Below are 20,322 nucleotides of genomic sequence, written 5' to 3' on the forward strand. Positions count from 1 at the left end.
AAAATCTCTAGCTGGGCTGCCCCCAAACCACTGCTGCTCTCTGACTTACAGCCAGACAGAAGTCTTGCCACACCACAGTGGGCACCACGAAAATTCCTGAGAGTATAAAGGAACAGAGAAATCATCTCTCTGGAGAGTCTTCATGATGAGATCAGCAGCCTGAGCCGCGTGTAATAAAGGGAAAAAACCTCCACCCTAATGAAGTGATTCAGTCCTGGAGAGAATTCCTCTTGCAGCTGTTGATGGCTGTTCCAGCTGGCTGCACGGGTTCATAAAGCAGCTTTCCATGGTTTGTGTTTCAACAATGTGCTTTTGTGGCAACTGATTATGCCTCTGTGGCCCATGAAGGAGGAGTAGTGTACCTTTCCCCCACATTACCTTTTCTTCTGCAAAAGGGAGCTGCTGGCTTTTGGAAGGTGGGTTTGCCTGTGGCGTGACTTGCTCTTTTCAGAAGCTATGGGGTTTTAGTGCTGTTACAAAGGGAAGGTTGTCTGTGAGTGGGGCTTTTCCAAATAACCTTGAAGCCTGTTTTGTGTCAGTGATATTTATGTGGCATTTTTAATGGTCTGGCTTCTCTTAGGGAGGTAGCAGGGAGTGGTAGCTCCAGGGGAATATTGTTCACTTTCTTGTCTTCAGCTTTTTATGTGAGCAAAAATGATTGTGGCACTGCCCTGGCATGAGGCCCACGTCGGAGGCAGAGGGGTGGTCAGTGACTTTGGGCACAGAGTGACTAAAAATGGGCAGAAGCTCCATGGGCTCCACTTCCATCACCTGGGACCTGCCTTCCAAGGTTACGTGAACACAAGTCTGATCTTTACGGTCTCTAGAGCTGGGAACTTTCAAAACACACTTCTGAACACCTTACTGAATTAGTGAAAGAAACAAATCATTATCCAATTAATAATTAGCAGAATGCTTTTCAACCATAATGGAGAAGAGCAATTTAGAAAAGCGTGCAGAATTGCTAAGCCCTGAGAAATTATTCATGACAGTGTGTTTTTTAAGCAGCTTGGTTTGTCTTGCTCACAATTAGTATCAGGTGACCTTTTAACATTTGCTGGCTGGCCATGATTATAGCTAATTAATCCATTGTTTTATATCTTGAATGCCAGCCACTGTGCTGTCTAGGCGTTGTTCTTGCTTTATGAGGTGGGGATAAGCAGTTCCTCTTTTACTCCTTTCAGGTTTTCTGCCTTCTCTTTGTTTTCTGCTCTTCCTTCTGCAGGACAGTGCTTTTCCTTCCTTTCCCTTGAGCCAGAACAGAAGTGAGAAGCTGTAAGACTTAGACCTCAGTTCTTTGATGGGTCCTTCTGAAGAACTGCAAAATGTAGAAAGAGAGATGTAGGGATGTAAATTGTGCCTCAAGAGTAGGAGTAAATTTGTCCCAGATTTGATAATGTCCTGAGTACATGGTGTAGGATTAAAAAAACATGTAGAACAGAATAGGTCAGTTTGTAGCTTTTCTGGAGAGCAAATTCTTGGCTTTTGCCTTCTTGCTGCAGTGATTCTCATTTTCCCTGACTGAAACCTTGTGAACTTAGCCTTGAGTATGGTTTATTTCACTTGGTCAGTGTGACCTGCTGTGTGAGTGTATCAAGTTGTCAAGTGAATGTACAGTTCACTTGAGTCTGGTGTAGAAATAAACTGCTCAGAAGGGTTCTGGTTCTGAGGCTCTGCTCTTACTCTGACATTTCTGAGTGAATCTGCATTTGTCACTTGGAGGGCAAGGGGGGGACCTAACCAAAAAACCAGTTTAGTCTGTTCATTTGTGTTTCCTAGGAGTTTAGACTCTAACTGTCCTAAGCCTATTATCTGTAAATACATTAACCCTCTAAGCATACCTTCCCAACTGGAAATGGATATTTTCTCCTCACTGGTGTAGTTATTGCAAGCAGAGTATCCCAGGGTCCAGGAATATTCAAGACAGAAGCATTCCAGCTATTTCTTTTTGGAAATGCTCTGTCTACCTGCCTGGGGCCTTCAGTTCTTTCTGTCAGGACCTGAAGCCTGGGCTGGAGGGACAGACCTCTGCCCTGACCCACCAGAGCTGAGCAAGCCTGGTATCAACACTTTGGATCAACTGTAGTGGGCACACTGATCCCCACTGACTGATTTACCCATCCTTACTGCTATTTAATTTGTGTTAGTTTGTGGTCATTAGATATGACAAGCTTAAAAATACAAGTCACAAGCTTTTCTGAATTTTACTTCTTTCTATACCGAATCTTTTCTCCAGTAAAAAAGTACACTCTTTTTTTTTTTTCATGGCTGGCTTTTGTGATAAACTGCTTTATTTTGCTGGTGTCACCTTTTTCCTTGATCACCCATTCAATAAGCTTAAGAAACAAGTGATCTGCATTTTCCAGTTGAGCTAGTGATTTTCTCCCAGATTTGGTTCACCCTTGTTTTTCCTCCTTTAATTTGGAAATGCACATATAAAATCATGGATAGAAGTAACTACCTCTAGCTACATTACAAAACTGTAATTGGTAATTTGCCTGAATTTTCCTTCCCATCAGAAGACTGTTTATGTTGTGTTGAGCTCACTGCCAGTCCAGAGGGTCTCCATTTGCTTACCTGTGTCTGGAGCATCCTCTTTGGCCATGAAATTATCCTTTTAATTGCAGCTCATCCGCTTCTCAATCTGTCATCTGAGCTGCTCGTACTATTTTTGAATTTCCATCTCCTTTGTTTTGAGTGATTTCCCGTCGTCCCTTTGCTTCTCTTTCTTGTGCTCGATGCCAACAGGGATTTTTTAATCTTAGAGGAACATAGGGTGCCTCATCTGTTCCAAATCAAAGGCTGGAGATTTCTGTGCTCTTGCGTGGAGGTTCTGCTTTTGATCCGACGGGCAATTTATGGAAAGCAGGAATTTATGAAGAGTGCTTATCCTATTCTAATTCTGCTGTGCTCAGAACAACAGGATCCTGGAAGAAAAAAGCACGACAGACAAATCCTGGTTTTAAATCACTTAGTTGCAACCTGCACTCACCTTAAAAAGCTTTAATTATCCCTGAATTTATGAAGGGCACGGCAGGGATGCTCAAGCACCTCCTTACCCTCAACAGTGCAGTGTCTCCTATGAGCTCCAGTTGCTGGTGGACAAACCCATCCTAAAATGAAAATGCTGGGATTGACTCCCCCCATGTTAGGGGAAAATGAGCTGTTCTCAATCCCTAGGTTTTAATAAGCATTCTGTAAATTTTTACTTGTTTAGCTCAAAAAGCCATTAGCAGAGCCTAATAGGTCAGAGGAATATGAGTCAGGTCTGTCCTGGTCTGAAAGCAAACTTGCTCCTCCTATAAGGTGGCAGTTCAGGGGAAAAATTAAAAAAAAAAAAAAGCTTGAAAATGCAACATTGAATAGATGCCTGTTTATTTTTGGAAGTGTATCAGTTTTAGTAATTACTGTGGTATACATTTTTGCACATCTAGTACATTTTATTTTGAAGACTGAAATTGTAGAAATCCCTGATTTTGAAAATCTTCAGAAATATAAACTTTTCTTAACAGACGTTTCCCTGTGTTTTTGAAAATATTCCAAAGTTTAATTTCATTCTTAGTCTGAGTGACATTTATATTGAAATTTCACTTTTTAGTACAACCTGTTGATTTCAGAACCCAGCTGGGCTCTCTGTGATCACTTCCCAGAGATAACAAAGACGTCCCTGTTTTATCAACACTGCAGCACAAATCCAAAACACAGCCCCATACCAGAAACTGTGAGGAGAATTAACTCTACCCCAGCCAAAACCAGCTCAGTCTTTCTCTGTGGCCTTTTCATTACATGACTTGATTTCATTAATGGCTGTATTGCTACTAGAAAGCTTTTCAAAGACTGCTAGAGAAAGAAGTTGCAGCTAAAAATTCACCTTATTTTCCATCTATCCCATCCCTTGGCATGGGAATTAAGGCTGGATCACAGGACTCCCCTGCCCTCGAGTCTCCACTTCAGGACTCTTTGAAGCCACTGCCACCTTTGACTGTTTTCTGCTCTCTCACAGCTAAATAGCTTCTAAATTTAGCTCTGAAATCGTGGCTGGGTTCTGCTCTGGACTCTCTCTGACATTCCTACATGTCTCCTTGGGAGTGTGGTGACACTTTTAATTACAGCTGTGGCTGCCAGGGGAGCTGTAACAGCCACAGAGCCTGGGAAGGACCTGGCCTCCATTTCTTATTTGGCTACAGGATTTTTACATATTGCTCCCATAGCAGTGCTCAAAGAATGTTGATTTATTCCTTATCTTTTCCTTTGTTTGTTTTTTTTTTTTTTTTAATCTGTTCTCCATAAGAAAATTTGGCCATGGTTCTTCCTTTATGGATGTTAAAAGACTTATCAAATGAAATGGGATCACAGGACAACTGTTCAGACATTGAGTTCTCTGTGTTTTCCTGGCAACAGAATCAAAGATAAACAGCCATCAAAAAAGTTATTTCTGAATGGGTCAAACTGGCTATCAAAGAAGCTTATTTAAAGCAAGGTAAGACTTCCCCTGAGGCGTTAGTACACAGAAATGCACATTCTTCTAGGTCTTTATCTTCTTACAGAGAGGAAGCATGCATCCTAAGAAAAAATATTTAGAAACTTGGCTTTTGGAGCAGCATCCTCTGTAAGTGCTGCATTTAGTCAGAGTGATGTCTGTTGTTACTCCTTGGCTCTAAATACACATCTTTATTGCTTATCTTCTTGCCCAAATTTCTTTTATGCTTTTTGCTGCATTCCATAAAACGACCCCTTTGAAGAGGTGGCAGTGCCAGACTTTATGAAGGAATGGCTTTTTACTGACCTCAAACAAACTTTCTCATGTTTGACATTCACCATCAGCTGCCTCTTGCTGGACCACCTCTGCCCACCCTTGCTCATGTCCATTCCTTCTGTTCCTATTCTTAGGCTCAGTTAGGGTTTTTTTGGGATTTTTAAAGATTTTTTTAGATTGATTAAAGCTCTTCCATGGGACTCAGGAATGTTTTTAGTGTAGAAATTGTAACTCAGTGTAGAAATAGTCTATGGGAGCTTTAGGAGAGCTGTGATAGTAGGTTAATGCACTGGGTGATCTCCTGGCCTGATTTCTGCAGCAGGCTGTGGAAAGAGAATTTCCTTGAAATGTGTCCCATCTCTTGGGCCTTAATAACACATTTGTCACATATACAGCCTGTTATGAGGCAAGGCTCTAATAAAATGTTACCATACAAAGATAGAATTAACATTTTTCTCTCCCTACATGTCATTCCGTTTAATATGCTATATTGGAAGTATGAAGAAATACCCTTTTAGCCTAATCCTGTTCAGGATTCTAGGATTACATATTCTAGTCCTAAGACCTCTGTACTTTTTCTGCTCATGGAGAGCTTCATGATCCCTCTGAGGTGTGTGGCTGCACTGGGAGGTGACGTGGTGGTAGTTCATAAGATTCCTCTCATGTCTTATGTGGGTTTTTTTGCAGTGTTTTTTAACCTGTTTGCCTTTTATACAGCTTTAATGAGCAGGGCTTTCAGGCAAACAAATGGATGACAAATAATTCTTGAGTTGAGAGTGACAATTCCATATCTTTACCACTGTTGGAGGGCCCTGTGGCAGCTGGACATTGTAGGTATTGTAGTGGAGTTCAGTGGGCATTAAAGGATTCAGTATCTGACGCATTCTGAAGATTTTCAGAAGCAACTTAATTAAACTTGAACTACAGCTCAATCTGTTCTAAGGATTATCCCTGTGATACTGATCTGTAGTAGAGAATTTATCCTACCTTAGTCTGTTCCTGGGCCTGAAATGCACTCTAATAGCTCTCTGTCCTCCAAGGTTTGCAAATGAGGATGGTGTAAATTAAATTACTGAGAGCCTGGTTTGCAAATCTTCAAATATCCCTCACTGCAGACAGAGATTCCCATTGTGAAATCTTGGCTCTCATTTGTGTTTGGTAACGTGGGGGAGTGGCCACTAAAAATAGTGTTATTTAACAGGATTGCATTGCCTTCTGCTTCTGCATTCACTGAAGTCCTCCAGCACAGGAGATTGAACTACACAGCCAGAGAGCTCAAAATCACACTGCAAAATTGAAACAAAAGTCCATCAGAAATTCAGTACATCAATACTCTGTGCTGGGGCCTGCTAGTGTCACAAAAACGTCCTGGTTCCCTCTCAAGGTTTTCCATCATATAAATGAGTCGCTGCTCTCCTTGTGCCTGAGCCGTGGAAAACCAGGACTGTTCCCTGTCTTAAAATCGTGTTTTTCTCAGATGTTTTTTATAGTGCAGCTTTACTCAGGAAGGTCAGATGCTCCTGCAGCAAGGTGACCTCTAATAGTGGGAGTGAGACTCTTTGTGCAAGCAGATGGGACCTGGTAGCAGCTATCTGGATTTTGGGAAAGCACTCATGGATCTTCCTGGTGCTGGTAATGATTAGTGGCATCCTTAAAACAGCACCTGTATAATTAAAGTGTGCAGTTGGGCTTCTCGTTTGGTGTTAATGGGAGAAGGAATTGAGGCAGAGTATTGATTTAAATGTATTGATTCAGGGTCACTTGTCACTCACCTCCCGTGACACTGGGGAGGGGGCTGTGGAGGTCACAGCTGCCTCACAGCCTTCCCCTGCCTTTCCAGTGCCTGTGTGACCTGCTCATGAACAGAGGCCCTCACACTGGCCAAAACCCCTTGAGTTTGTAAATTAAAGAACTGGGAATGTACAGTTAAAGAAAAAAAAATCATGCTGCTGTGAGCCCTCTTGATAATATTAATTGCACACTGATCTAATTAGTGTTCCTGTCTTCTGCAGAGTCATCTGCTGGTTTACTTTGTCCGAAATAAAAGCAATATTGTAATGCAGCATACATGCTAATTATCAGGATGCAGGGAGCTGCATCAGCGTGTCCCATTGTGTCAAATGAAAGCCATGATGTTGTTGTCCAAGGCAAGTTGTCTAAATGAGGCGTGCCTGTGTCTTGGGGTCACAGCTTGGCAGCAGAAGTGAGGTGGCATATTGTGTTGACAGTGCCCAATGTCATGACTCCAGAAAGTAGCAGCAAGATTTCTCCACAGAGGGCCCAAAGTCTGAAATTGAGTATCTTAGTGTGCTCCAGCAGAGCCTGAAACCATTGACCTTCAGGATATATGTGATTTACTGAGGGGGGTAGATACTTTCAGTGACATTTGGCACAGCTTTCTCCCAGTGATGGACCCTTGGCTCTGGAAGATGCTTCCTGCCTGCTCCAAATTGCCCAGGTCTGTATTGATCTTCAGAGCTCTCTGCAGTGCACTTCTATTTTCAGAGCTGCTGTGCCATCAGGCCTCTGAGAGGAGTCAGGTGTAGGAGAAAAGGGAATTTGATGGTCTGTGGACAGTTTATTTGTGTTCAGGCTTTAAAAAAGGTATTGTTTTCTTGTATAAATATCATAATAATAGAAAATAAACACAGTCTGGGGTTTGTTTTAAAAACATGCTCATACTATGAATTGAGTAGCCTGAAAAAATATATATGGTCAGCAATCCATAATAAAATACAGTGGGCTGAGTTTTTCTTCTGATATATAGAGGATTCCAACACTGCTAAGGAAAAAAAAAAAAAAAAGCTACTCTGTTTTATTTGAAGAAAACAGATGATTTTCCCAGTGGCAGAGTGATGAGCAAAGTATACAGAAAACCACAGCTGAGCTGCTCCCCTAACTGCTATTGATCCCAGTGGATGGGTTTTTATTTGAGTAAGGACTTGGTTAAGATGTCAGGGCTCCCCAGCAGCCAGGCCAGCCCTTCACCATGGGAGAGCAGCCCTGGGAAAAGGAAGCATCATTCCCACAGTTGGCTTTGGAGCCTGGACAGACTCGTGCAGTGATTTCTGCCCTCCTGTATCCCGTGTTCCCTGTGAGATGAATGTGCACTGTGAAGTCCTATTTATTTGCTCTGTTTATTTGCACTCAGAAGGCAGCAGACGAGACTCCTTCCCCGGAAGAGTTCTCAGCTTGTTCTGCAATCTGTTACAAGGAAAGTGCTAATTAATGGAGATTTCCTCATCGAGTTAAAAGATTAAATACATCAACTACCAGGGCTTGTATCTAACGCCAAGCGCCTAACGTCTGCTTGCAAGTTCTGTAAGGAAGAAAACTGTAATGCAGAATCAAAAGAAATTAGAAATCATAATGCAAAGTCAGCATCAGCCCAACTGCCTCCTCGGGATTTATAGAGGCTGTGAAATTGAGCAATAAAACCAACCTTTGGATGAATTTCAATAACAATAATGTTGAGTTAAACTTACCAGCCTTTTTTACAAGTCCTCTCTGGTCTATTTAGAATCTCTAATCAGTCTGCTACGAGATAACGGGAGCGTGTGCATCTTTTGTTGAGAAAGTGGGAATAAATTAGCTAAGGATCCATTATTTGAGCCTTGCAAAATATTTGATGTGGAAGTTATTTTTGCTGGGGTTTTTTTGGCTGTGCATTTACAGAATGTAAATTAGATTATCTCCTAAATTTCTCAGCAAACTAATAATGCATAAAATCTCTCAAATCCTTGTGTACTATAAAAAAAAGAAGATTAAACAGATTTGTTCTGTGGCAAGATTAAATCCTTTTCAGCTGCAACTCAAGTTTTTAGCAACTTAAGTCTCCTAGACTTACTATGTTTAGTTCCCTTCAGTTAATTTTCTCCCTTGAAGCAGGATTTAGATTTTGAGCAGGGATTATTTGGGATGAGGTGCTCCTCTTGCAGCTCACAAGCTTGTGGAGCCTTTGGTTGTGCTATGTGGCCCGTGGCCAGTGGCTGCTTTATTCTTGGCACATTGGGAAAGCCTCAGCCATAGAAATATGATCAGCTGCTGGAGTTAAGTCTGTGAGCTGCAGTCTGTACTCCATGCTGAGTTCTAACCTGAGCTGAAGCAAGAGGTTTGCCTTGCAGGAGATCCCAGAGCTTCAGCTGAGCAGAATTTGGCCCATCAAATGCTGTGGTCCACCAGGTCTCCTTTATAAAGTCTTTAGCTATTAGAGTTTTAGCACTGCTTGGATTTACTGGTGTTATTTTGTGATATTTCACAGTCAGTAACCAAGTGAATGTAAATATTAATTGCAAAATGAATCAATTTTTTCTCCCGCTCTACCTTTGGTCTGTGTAATTAGAAACATTTCTCCTGTGTCACTGTCCACTCTGCTGCTCCCTGGTTTGTTAAAGGGTGATCTCTCCTGTCCCACAGTCTCCAGGGGAAATCAGCAGTGTTATTTCCAGTGGCAGCTGTGGTGATGCACAGAATTGTCCCTCTCACAGTAATGACCTTGAGTTTTATGAAGCACCACAAGGTTTACTAACAAGGGTAGAACTGCTAGAAGTTTGTTAATTGAAACCATGAAATATGTTACAGAGGATACAAATGAGTTTAAAGCCAATTCAATTAGAGGTGCATCTGTTTCCAAAGCTGCTGGAGAAATGTTTATTTTCGCATCACTTTTAAGCCAGCCTCTTGGAATGCTGCTGGCACTGTTGTTTAACGCTGTGTGCAGACCTTATACCCGCAGCAAATTTATCTTTTGGAAGTGCAGCAGTCAGGTGGAAGTGTCCCTGATGTTTGCTGGTAAACCCCCTGGTGTCCTGCTTCTCCCAGCACAACCCCGTGTGGCATCACTGACACCCCCAGCCCATCACCCAGCTGCCCCCTCTTGCCTTGGCTCTGCTGGGGGGCACAGCAAAAGTGGGACAATAATCATTTTTGCACCGTGTATTTGTGCCTCTCTGATGCTGGCACAGGGTGCCCAGGGAAGCTGTGGCTGCCCCATTTCCCTGGAGGTGTCCAAGGCCAGGTTGGACAGGGCTTGGAGCAACCTGGGACAGTGGAAGGTGTCCCTGCCCGTGGCAGGGGGTGGAACAGGATGAGCTTTGAGGTCCCTTCCAGCCAAACCTTCTGTGATTCCATGACGGCCACCACACCATGGTCCTCACTTCATCCTCCTGCCGTTGCTCTGTCTCTGGGCTGCACAGGAGAATTGAGGTGAGTCAGGGCTGCTGCACTGTGTGTCTGAGCCTTCCCAGGACATCCTGTGTGATCTCTGGGTGCTTTGTTTGTTAGAGACACTTTAGAGATTCCATTTGTGGCTTGTTAAGCAAGAAGCACACTGTTCTTAATGAATAAATCATAGTAAAATGAGCTGTGCAGCCTGGGTAAATGCATTTGTTCATCCCAGTACGTTGACAGTGTCTCAGTAGAAAAACAATAGCACTTCAATGTAGAAAAAGCTTATTTGGTCATCCACATCCACATCTTGTCACTACCTCCTGTGACATCTCTGTGTGCAGCTCCAGCTCTGTGGTGATCAGGAGCCTGCTGTTGGCCCAGGTAGGACAGAGGCTCTCATCTGCTCTGTCTGAATTAAATGAGCTTTATTTTTACAGATTTTAAGGAATTATAACAACAATAAGAATTTTAAAAAGGAGGTTAAAGGAAGCTCCAAGAAATCTAAGAACACATGGAAAGCAGGCTGGACACGACCGGGAAGTAGAGAACATCTTTTTCTGTGGAAGGTTTTGGAAATATAACAATTGTTTGGTACCAGGTTTTGCAGAGCGGAGAAAAATGGGGAATATGATAGATGAGTGAGAAATTTAAGGATGACACTGACAAAACCAGCTGTGTAAACTCAGCCTTGAGTTGGTCTCCCAAGCTGAGCAACAGTAGCTCAGAAATGTTATTTACTTTATTCATATTCTGTTATGGTAAGAATATTTCTCTGGATAGTAGCTTGAATGTAGAATTCCTTATTAATGGATTGTTTTAATAGCATATTGCCCTTGGGGTTTTTTGTCTGTTTAGTACTGTGCATCATGCCAAAGCTACAAGTTTCCTAGGCATGCCAAAACTAGGATTATTGTGGGTCTTCTTAGTCCCCTGACAACAGTAAGTTATTGCTTGGCTCCTACAGAAAAAAAAAAATACCCTGGTCTCACAGGCAATGGATGAGCTGAGTACAAAGTTATTTACTACTCATCATAAAAAGATGGCCATAAAGGCATTCTCTGTCTGAGCAGAGAGGGTTCATCACAGGAACATTTTTGGAGGGAAATTTTGGTTGAATGAAATCTTTGCTCTATGAATAAACAGCTTCGTGTAGGATTAACCTTGAGTGGTTGGTAGAAGAGTAATGGCAGTCTGTGAGGAGAGCTTGAAGGAAAGTTATGTTCCCATCTTGATTTTAGCATTGTTCAGTATGGAAAATCAGCTTCCTCTGGACAGTATGAAAGTGCAATGCTCTGTAGCTGGCCAGCGTTTGATTTATTTGATTCTATTTAATGTCACTAAGAAATACAAGTGAGGAAACTCAAAAAGGAATGAGCAGCCTTTCAGCAATGGGATGTCATTGGAAATTCTGTGGTCCACCGAGGGACAACTCACAGCATTCCTGGGGGTGGAATGCAATAGTTCTGTCTTCACAGAACAGGCTGTGTTGGAAGGGACTTTTTAAAGGTCATCATGTGAACCCAGTGAGCTAGACCAGACTGCTCCAAGCCCCATCCAACCTGGCCTTGAACACTTCCAGGGATGGGGCATCCATAGTTTCCCCGGGCAATCTGTGCCAGGATTCTACCATGTTCACTGTAAAATCTTCTTTCTTGCATGTAGGAAAGATTTTTTTATTATAACTTCTCCTTTGTCTTCCTTATTTTTTCTTTTGGTAGTCTATTTCTTTTTTTTTTTTTCTTATATTTCTTTTTATTATAGACATAGATCTTGAGCTGTCTAAAGACTTAGCCCATTTTACCTTCTGTGATAAGTTGATAACCCCTCTGACTAATCCTACTTTGAAACAAGGCACTTTCTTTGTTTCTGTTGAGAGTTAATTACCCAGGCTGTCACACAGCCCAAGGAAAGATGATATTTCATACGGTGGTGGAACAGAACTCTTTGGAGAACTGCCTAAGAAATGCGTCTCATAAATCTATCATGAGAAAATTTCTTTTACTTATCATAATGTATTATGAATTGCTTTGAGTGGCAACCTAAGCAGATGGAATAGAATATCAGTGGGATATTTGGGAGTTTTATTTGGGGGAAAAAAGTGAGTCTGTTTTAGAAATATTTGTATGTGTGTGTGCATGGGTGTCATCTCACTGAGGCGAGCATGCAACGTTGAAATATCTCAAACATTCCAGTATCACTGGAATGGATTCAGTCAGAAGTAATTAAGGTGGCCAATTCCAGTGGCTTCGGAGCTGCAGATGAGGAGGCACCACAGCAGTCAGAGCTCAGAGGCAGCAGAGCCCAGCAGAGCCCAGCAGAGCACACCAGAGCCCACCAGAGCACACCAGTGCACACCAGAGCCCAGCAGTGCACACCAGAGCACACCAGAGCCCACCAGTGCACACCAGAGCACACCAGAGCCCACCAGTGCACACCAGAGCACACCAGAGCCCACCAGTGCACACCAGAGCCCACCAGAGCACACCAGAGCACACCAGTGCACACCAGAGCCCACCAGAGCACACCAGAGCACACCAGAGCACAGCAGAGCACAGCAGAGAACACCAGTGCACACCAGAGCACACCAGAGCACACCAGAGCACACCAGAGCCCACCAGAGCACGGCAGAGCACGGTGTCTGGGCACAGGTTGCAGCACTGGGGAAGAGTTAGAGCGTGAGGAATGCGGGGAAATGATCACAGCTGGCACGGGGTGGGGTGACCACCGTAGAGAAACGGGGAGCAACACCTTCACAGGGAGCCAGGAGAGCAGGAACAGAACTGAGCTGAAGCAGCTGCTGCTGCTGCCGTGTTTTAAGGCACTGTTTACAAAAGCAACATCAGTATTTCTTGTACCTCTAGAAGGAAGATGTTTTCCAGCGGATGGATGCCTAAATAAGCCTGAAACCTTTATTGATACTGACTGCAGCGTGAAGAGCGGGAGGGAGGCAGGGAATTGCTGCTGTGGGTTGATGCCCAGGCTGTAACACAGTTCTGGTTTGGAGTGAGCAACAGGCTTGGGCATGGTTCAGCCAGTAAATCCAGCTCTGAACCAGAATAATCTCTGTGCCTGAGCCTTGGTGATTCATGGTTGTCTGGGGTTGTTGTCTGGGGGTTTTGGACAGCAGCTGCTTCTGGGTTGAGTTTTGTTGTTTGGGTGTTTTTTCCTTCCATCCTGCAGTGTTACCTGGGTAGATGGGGAAAACCCTTCCTAAAAGAGTCACAAAATGAGTTAATTTGGTATTCTGTAGATGAGGAACCAAGAGGGAGTGTTCACAGGATGAAAACCAAACAGAAATAAAGGGCATAAAAATGAGAGACATCAGAACAGTGGTAGGGATGAAGTTATTTCCATACCCATCATTGCCAGAGCTGTCAGAGGGATGAAGCTGCCTCTAATAAAGGCTGATCTGAGCAGCCACTGGCTTTCATGATCTAACATGAAATCTCTTTTTTGTTTAAATTAAAATAATACATACAGACATGACAAGCAGATAACAGGAACCGGGGGAGAATGAATGCAGCATGGTAAGCAGGAAGGTGCAGGAATTATTCCACATTCCAAACCCAGGGCTGGTGCCACTAATTCCCTGGAGACGCCCAGGGTTTAGCCACCCTCCACGACTGTTCTGCACACCAGGAGCTCCACAGCCACTGCTGGGCTCTGCAAAATCTCTCTTCCCATATGCCAGCTCTTAAAACAGCTGTGGGTTGTGCCTTTTTGGAGAAACCTTTTGGGTTTTAATTCACAAGGTGCTGGTCCTGCAGTTGTCTAGTGTTGTGATTTTAAGAGATGATGATCTTTTGAGGACTCCTGTGTCAAGCCAGTTTAAGGTGAAAGTAAAGCTTTAAAATGCCATTTCTGAAACCCAGAATAAGCAAAGCATTTGGAAAGAGGTATAAAGAGAACTTGTGAGGTGCGGGAAGCAGGTTTCATCTGTTTGGCAGCTGATCCAGCTGACAGGCAGGACCCTCACACATCTGATGGGAGCTGCCAAAAAAAGAGCTCTGTTGCCTCCACCTTCCTGTGGTTCTCTCTGCTGGGGAAAGAGCCTGTGTCTGTCCTCCTGCCTGTGCCAGCTCTGAAGGGGGCCAGTGTAATGCAGAAAGAATACACAACTGGGCTGAACACTTAATTCTCCAGATTTGTCATGGCCACAGTCTAATAAGGGAGATCATTACCACATTTTGGTGACCACCAGCTTTACAACAGGTTCTTCTGCCAGCGTGTGTCCTTTACATCATTCCGTTTTATCCCTGCTTTCATTGGACTAAACCAACTAGAAATTAATTTTAGTCACTGCTGTTCTTCACAAATAATGCCATGACCTCGCGTTGGATGGTGCTGTCAGTCTGCCAAATCCTCCTCCTTAGGAAGTTCTTGTTTTGTGTTGGTTGCACAGGTCACAGCAGGGGATGGGAGTCCGTTCGTCGGTCGCGGTGATTAAAACCTTTCTTACATTTTTGGTTTAGGTTACATTGAGGAGCCTTGCACGGTCCCTTGCCCGTTTGATTGCAAATTAAGCGATTGGTCCAGTTGGTCTCCTTGCAGCTCCTCCTGTGGCCCGGGGGTGCGAGTGCGATCCAAGTGGCTCAAGGAGAAGCCCTACAACGGAGGTCGTCCCTGCCCCAAGCTGGATCTCAGGAATCAGGTGAGCGATGTTCTGACAGCCAGCAGAAATCTCTCTGTGCCGTGTTTTGAGTCAGGATCCAAAGCTGCTGTGCTGGAGGAGAAGGTAAAGATAGAGTTAACTCTGGGACCACACCTTGGGTCACGTTTTGTAGGCAATCCTTGACCTTCATGAGGACTGAGGGAGTGGTGCTCATGTATCAGCAGAATTTGACCTGAAACCTCTTCTTATATGAAGAAATACTTATCTCCCACAGCACAGGAAGCCTGGATTAATAATCCCACCTGGACAGCATGTAGACATCAGAGAACTCAGATGTCATGGATATTTTAAAACTTTTTTAATTCTTTCTGAGACTTTGGTTGCTGTAGAAACGTTTGTTAAATAAAAATTGCTATTTTTAGCAACATTTCCCTTCAACACAGCACAGGTTCCCTTGAACATTAATCTCTGTATATTCAATATTGAAGTATCCCATCAGGAAAATAATCTTTCAATTGCTACTCTTAAAGGAAGTTGAGCATCTATTTAAATGCTACTTAATGCTGTATGCATTTCTGCAAAGTACATAGTGATTTCCTACGTTTGCTGATTAATTCTCAGCACTAATTAACACTGATGAAGTACTGTTTAGTTTTGTCTGCCCTATATTTCGGATTCAGCCATGAAAATTAATTAATAGGACAGAAACAGTCATGCTGAAGGAACTTCATATATATGTTATGAATAATATGAATATGTGTACGTATAAAATATGTGACATGTAGAAGTACGTCAGTGGTGTCATACAAAGGTTTATTTGGTGGGTGCTAGAGCTGGTGGATTCAGTTGTTCTTCTGCACAACTATTGCTGCAGCACTCACATCCTGGAATGCAGCACCACTTCCAACTCCTGATTATGAACTTGCCTCATTTTCCTCACAGTTAATTTTATTTTCCTGTGAGAAGCTTGGTAAATACTCCTTGGATTTTTTTTTTCCTACTTCCTTATTTCTATTTGAAATTCATTGGAAGTAGGCTAACAGAAGCAGCAGGGACTACAGAAATATAAAACTGCTGTAAAGTGTATGTTGTCCATAGCTCAGTGCTTTTCTTAATAGATCAGACAGATCACCAGAGAGGCAAAGTGAAATCCCACAGTAACTGATAAGGTAACAATAAGCTCCTTCGTAATGAAAAGATACTGGGGTTTGTTACCCACAGACACAGCAGACTCCTTCCATTAATAGCAAACTTATTGCTATCATGTGTTGCCTATTCCCACACACATTAGAGTTGCCAGTTTCAAAGGCCTTTCAGAGGATATTAAAGGGAAGAAATTGTTCCAACTCGGAAGTTATGTCTTTGTACAGTTTATTGGTGCACAGTGCTTGCAAAGTGCCACGGCTGGTATTAATATAAACGTGGTTGGTGCTTTGGCCTCTTTACCAGGAACACCACGTCATGATCTAAAACCCACTGAATTCATTAGAGGCTTTCTGTTGCAGGCTGTAGGAGAAGTAATGTAGAATTGCCTTCAGGTCTGTTTCTTTGGGTTTGTGGCTTCTTGTTTTTCAAGGTGCTTTTTTGGTTGCTTGCTTTTTGGAACTTTTGTTTCTTTCCATGTGAGTTTTTTTAGGATAAAACAGAAGCTGTTTTTAAGTAGCTTGGCACACAAATGGTTTATCTTCTTCAGATTCAGATTTTAATGATTGAGTCCAGTTCTGTATATTTCAGAACTTTTAGGGTAAGAAGAAATTGTTGTGCTAATAAGAAAAGTATGTATATAGTACACAAAGACATGCACACGATTGCACACATTTTGCCTTTGATTCTGTTCACTGCCTTCCTGAATGCGACTCAATACTCAGAAGGAGTTTTGCTCTGCACCCACTGGGCTTGGACTTCCAGCCCAGATTTAACACACTGAGGTCCCTGGGCACGTTGCAGGACGCACAAGTTGCCTACCCAGATGGTGAAGTAAATTAGCTGATGGCACTGCTGCTTAGCTAAGCTGGACACATTTCATTAATCCACTGTCAGGCAGATTGTCTGCTGCTGCTCCCTCTGGTCTGGGCAGCTTTTAAATCCTAGAGCAAAGCTCTACAGATTCATTATATAAAAAATGTGACATCCTAATTATTTTGTATAATTTGGATTAAATACCTGCAGTAAATACTGGCTTTAATTTAGTATCAGATAGGGGAAAACTGTGTCACTGTTGTGCTGAGTTTTACTTTTTAGTTGTTGCTGTGTTATATTTTGTTTTATGCATCTGATAAGATTTTAGATAACTTAGAACAAATAATGAATTCCTCCAGGTGCTAGTAGACCTCACTTATGATTTCCATTTTATTTTCTCCACTATCTTTTGTTATTTTGGTTTCGATTATTGCTTCTGAAGTTGGGTCTTGCTATTTCTTAATCAATTACTTTGGAGAACTCTCCATTTTTCCAGTGTCTTATAATTAGATCCCTCAGTCAGTTTGTGTCTTTTTCTTAAGCCAAATAATGTTTTCACCCTCTTTTTTGTGCAGGGTGCTGTCTAAGCTTTTTGGCAGAGCCCTATATATCCATTTCTTCAGTGCTTTTCAGATATTTGACATAAATCTAACTATAGTGTTGCTTGAAACGCTATTCTAGAAAGTCTTTCTTACCATTTCCCACCATGTCTGGAGCTCTGCCAATACAGATACTTAGTACAGAGGGAGAATTTGCATGCTCAAAAAGAATTATTTTATGTTTATAACTAGTCACTTGAGTCACATAAAGTGTGTTGTAAAAGACTGTCCCTCAAGAGTTTGCCCGGTCACTGTAGTGCAGCTTGCTTGTGTATTAAGGATGGAAAATTTTAGCAGAAATTTGATTTTATACAGAAATAATGGCATGTCCCATTACTGCATGCTGTTCCATGGGGTTTGTGCTCCTTATTCCACAGAGAGTTTGACTCTCCTGGAGTATCTTGCAGCCGTTCTTTTGGATGTTTCCATCTGCCTGTAGAGCCTCTCAAGCAGCCCACTATTTTTGCAAGAGATGTGAGAAGTAAACTCAGAGTTAGGAGAATTAATTCAGCTTTTTCATATTTATTCTTCTCATTGTAGGCAATGGACGAGGTTGAGCCCTTCAAGATTTTATTCCAGGCTATTTTCTAGTAGAAGTGCCAAAAATTTGCATGGGCTGGACGCTCCCGGTATTCTGATAAAATCACTCGATTTGATACAGTCCCTTCAGCCTTAAACTCTGCCTGTGTTGCTGCCCTGTGAAATTAAAGGATAAATTACAATATTTGGGGGAAGAGATGACAGTATTTTAATGCACCTCCATGTAATGTGCAGAATTACCTTTGCCTTGTACCTCTGAAAATGGTTGAAGGGCTGGCTAACTACAATTTGCTCCATCTCTTTAAAAAAATGGGCTTTGCATGTAGGGGCTGTGCAGCTCTTATCTGGGGATGTGATTGCTTCTGAGCAGGCGATTGGATTAGGGGGTCAGCTGGCAGATGTTCCTGGCTGTGCCGTGCATGTTAAAAGAGGTGTAGCATTTACATTTTTCGATGCCTGCTCTTCTCTGAATGCACTTACACAGCATGCAGTTGCTATTTAATATGTAGTTCTACATGATGAAAGGTTAAATATGAGTTAAGGGGGGTTTATTGCTTGAATATTCTTTTATAGGTTTTTTAGGATTACTGTGAGAAAATGCATCTTATTTTCAAGACTCATGAATTCCAAGGATTATTTTTTTATTGATTGCTCTCATACATATTCTTGTCAAGGTTTTCCCTCCTTCTCCTTCCTCCCCCTCTCTCTCTTAGCCAATACTGCTAAAGGACAAATATCATAGCAAGTAGTTTATCCCCTCTATATATGCTGTATATATTTAAGCAAACATTTTTAAAGGATTGGGAGTATTTGTAATGGCAGGCATAGCAGGAGAAAAATGTAGTGTATTTAGAATGTAAACTTACTGCTTTCATTAACATGAATATTTTATTCCTAATGACATTTTCTGGTGTTCACTGTAGAATATGAGAAATACAGACACTTTGCACACTGGAATTGCAAGTACTTCTCCTGAAATTGCACAGAGGAGTTTAAGGAAAGGGAAAAGGAGAGTGCTTACAGACCAGATCTCTCAGAAATAGCTGTGAAGATGTGGAATTTCAGGAACTTTTCCATAGAAAGTGTCTGCTTTAGGTCCACTTGCACTTCAGAGAAAAGTTACTTTCAGCATTTTCAAAACTTCTAGACTCCTGTATTAAAAGTTAAGTTTGAACCCAGCATCTTTTATTGCTGTCATTGAATTAGCTCCCATCTAGTCCCTGGCAGGTGAATTGCATGTATAACCTTCTCCTCCCAGCATTAGGGATTATTGGTCTTCAAGAATATAATTATTAATGTACTAACTATAAATAGCTCCTGCTCATATCACTTCTTTTATAATACAGATTTCTAATTTTCAGGAAAGTCACTGAACTTTTTGGGGTGCTCAGAATCTCTTCCTCTCATGGATTTCAGGTGCCAGTAGTTCATTCCTGAGCTTGTTCCTGTGTCAGTCCATCAGCTGTGTCACATCCCTTCCCGTGCTAGAAATCATGTATCTTACATTTTTCTCTGGCTCTATCAGCACTCGTTTGCTTCAAGTGCAACTTAACTTCTGGAAGAAAAAAGTCCTATCTTTAATCTCAGTTTTACTTTCAGAAGGTCTGATTTCCTCCCACTCTGCCTTAAAGGAAGGAATTACAGCATAAACCACATCTGTCCTCTGATTCTAGTGCAGTTTTACAGTATCATAAAAATGACAAGTTTTTTTGCCTGCTGCACTAATGTGGGAGAATTTTCAGTGTCAGAAAAAAAGCAAGAACCTCCTGTTTACACTTTTCTTGCTGTGACTGTAAGTTTTGGTGCTAAACTGCAATTTAGTTTGTTAAATGAGCAGAAGGAGCAGCCGAATCTGTGCAGCCTGAGCAGTATCTCACCTGCCTGAAGTGAGTGCCCCATGTGGGTGGGTGTTGCTTCTCTTCCATGGGAAACAGAACCAGTTCCCATGTTCTCCTCCAGGATAATCACCCTGTAGTGTCTACTCTAACTCCCAGCATGTATTAATTTTATGTTCAGCTTCAATAGCTATCTACACTTGATTTTCATTCCTCTTGCAGGTTTTCTGTTGGGTAAACCGTCATATAAACATATTTTCACAATTGCCACTCAGAAAAAGCTTTAGCTCCAGTAATGGAGCTGTTTAGCAACTCCCTTAAAAGTATTTTTCACTTTTTTTTTTTTTCTAGATAGCTACTTTAAACTTCTCTTTAATAAAAAAAAGCAACTTGATATATGGTGTAATGCTGCTTTCTGTAATTGTGAGAGAACATTTGCACTTTATGAAGTCAAGTATGTTACAATATCAATCTCCTTCCTGACATTACTTTCAGATCCACAAAAATTAGAAGTCTTGTGCTAATTAATTAAACTACAGTTTTTCTGCCTACTACAGCCCCTACCAAGTTTTTACTGAAATATATACCAAAGCATGAACTTTTGGTTTAAATGAAATTTATATGTTTGCATATAAGTTCCTCTGGAACTAGGAATGTATCCATAATTATTTCTGATTCAAATAGAATTCCTATGTTTGTTGTTGAAAGGAATATTTATTGCTTAATATGGTAACTTGTTGCAAAGTATAGGAAAAGACAGGAATTATACCCAAAGTGCTTTGTCCTGTTGATTTCTTGCAGACGAGATGGAATTAAATGGAAAATCAGCCATAGGAACCTGGGTGGCCCAGT

The 20,322-nt window shown here is 41.9% G+C and overlaps 1 protein-coding gene across 3 annotated transcripts in view; it reads left to right on the forward strand.

Annotated features, from left to right (window-relative positions):
• THSD7B (thrombospondin type 1 domain containing 7B) overlaps window positions 1–20,322 on the forward strand; it is a 297,483-nt gene that overhangs the window by 206,569 nt on the left and 70,592 nt on the right. For all 3 annotated transcript variants that reach the window (XM_063400989.1, XM_063400991.1, XM_063400992.1), the window contains exon 16: window positions 14,398–14,576. In XM_063400989.1, the coding sequence (XP_063257059.1) occupies window positions 14,398–14,576 (179 nt within the window). The remainder of the gene's footprint in view (window positions 1–14,397; window positions 14,577–20,322) is intronic.

Source organism: Prinia subflava, chromosome 6 (genome assembly GCF_021018805.1).
Source record: "Prinia subflava isolate CZ2003 ecotype Zambia chromosome 6, Cam_Psub_1.2, whole genome shotgun sequence".
In the NCBI taxonomy this organism is placed as follows: domain Eukaryota; kingdom Metazoa; phylum Chordata; class Aves; order Passeriformes; family Cisticolidae; genus Prinia; species Prinia subflava.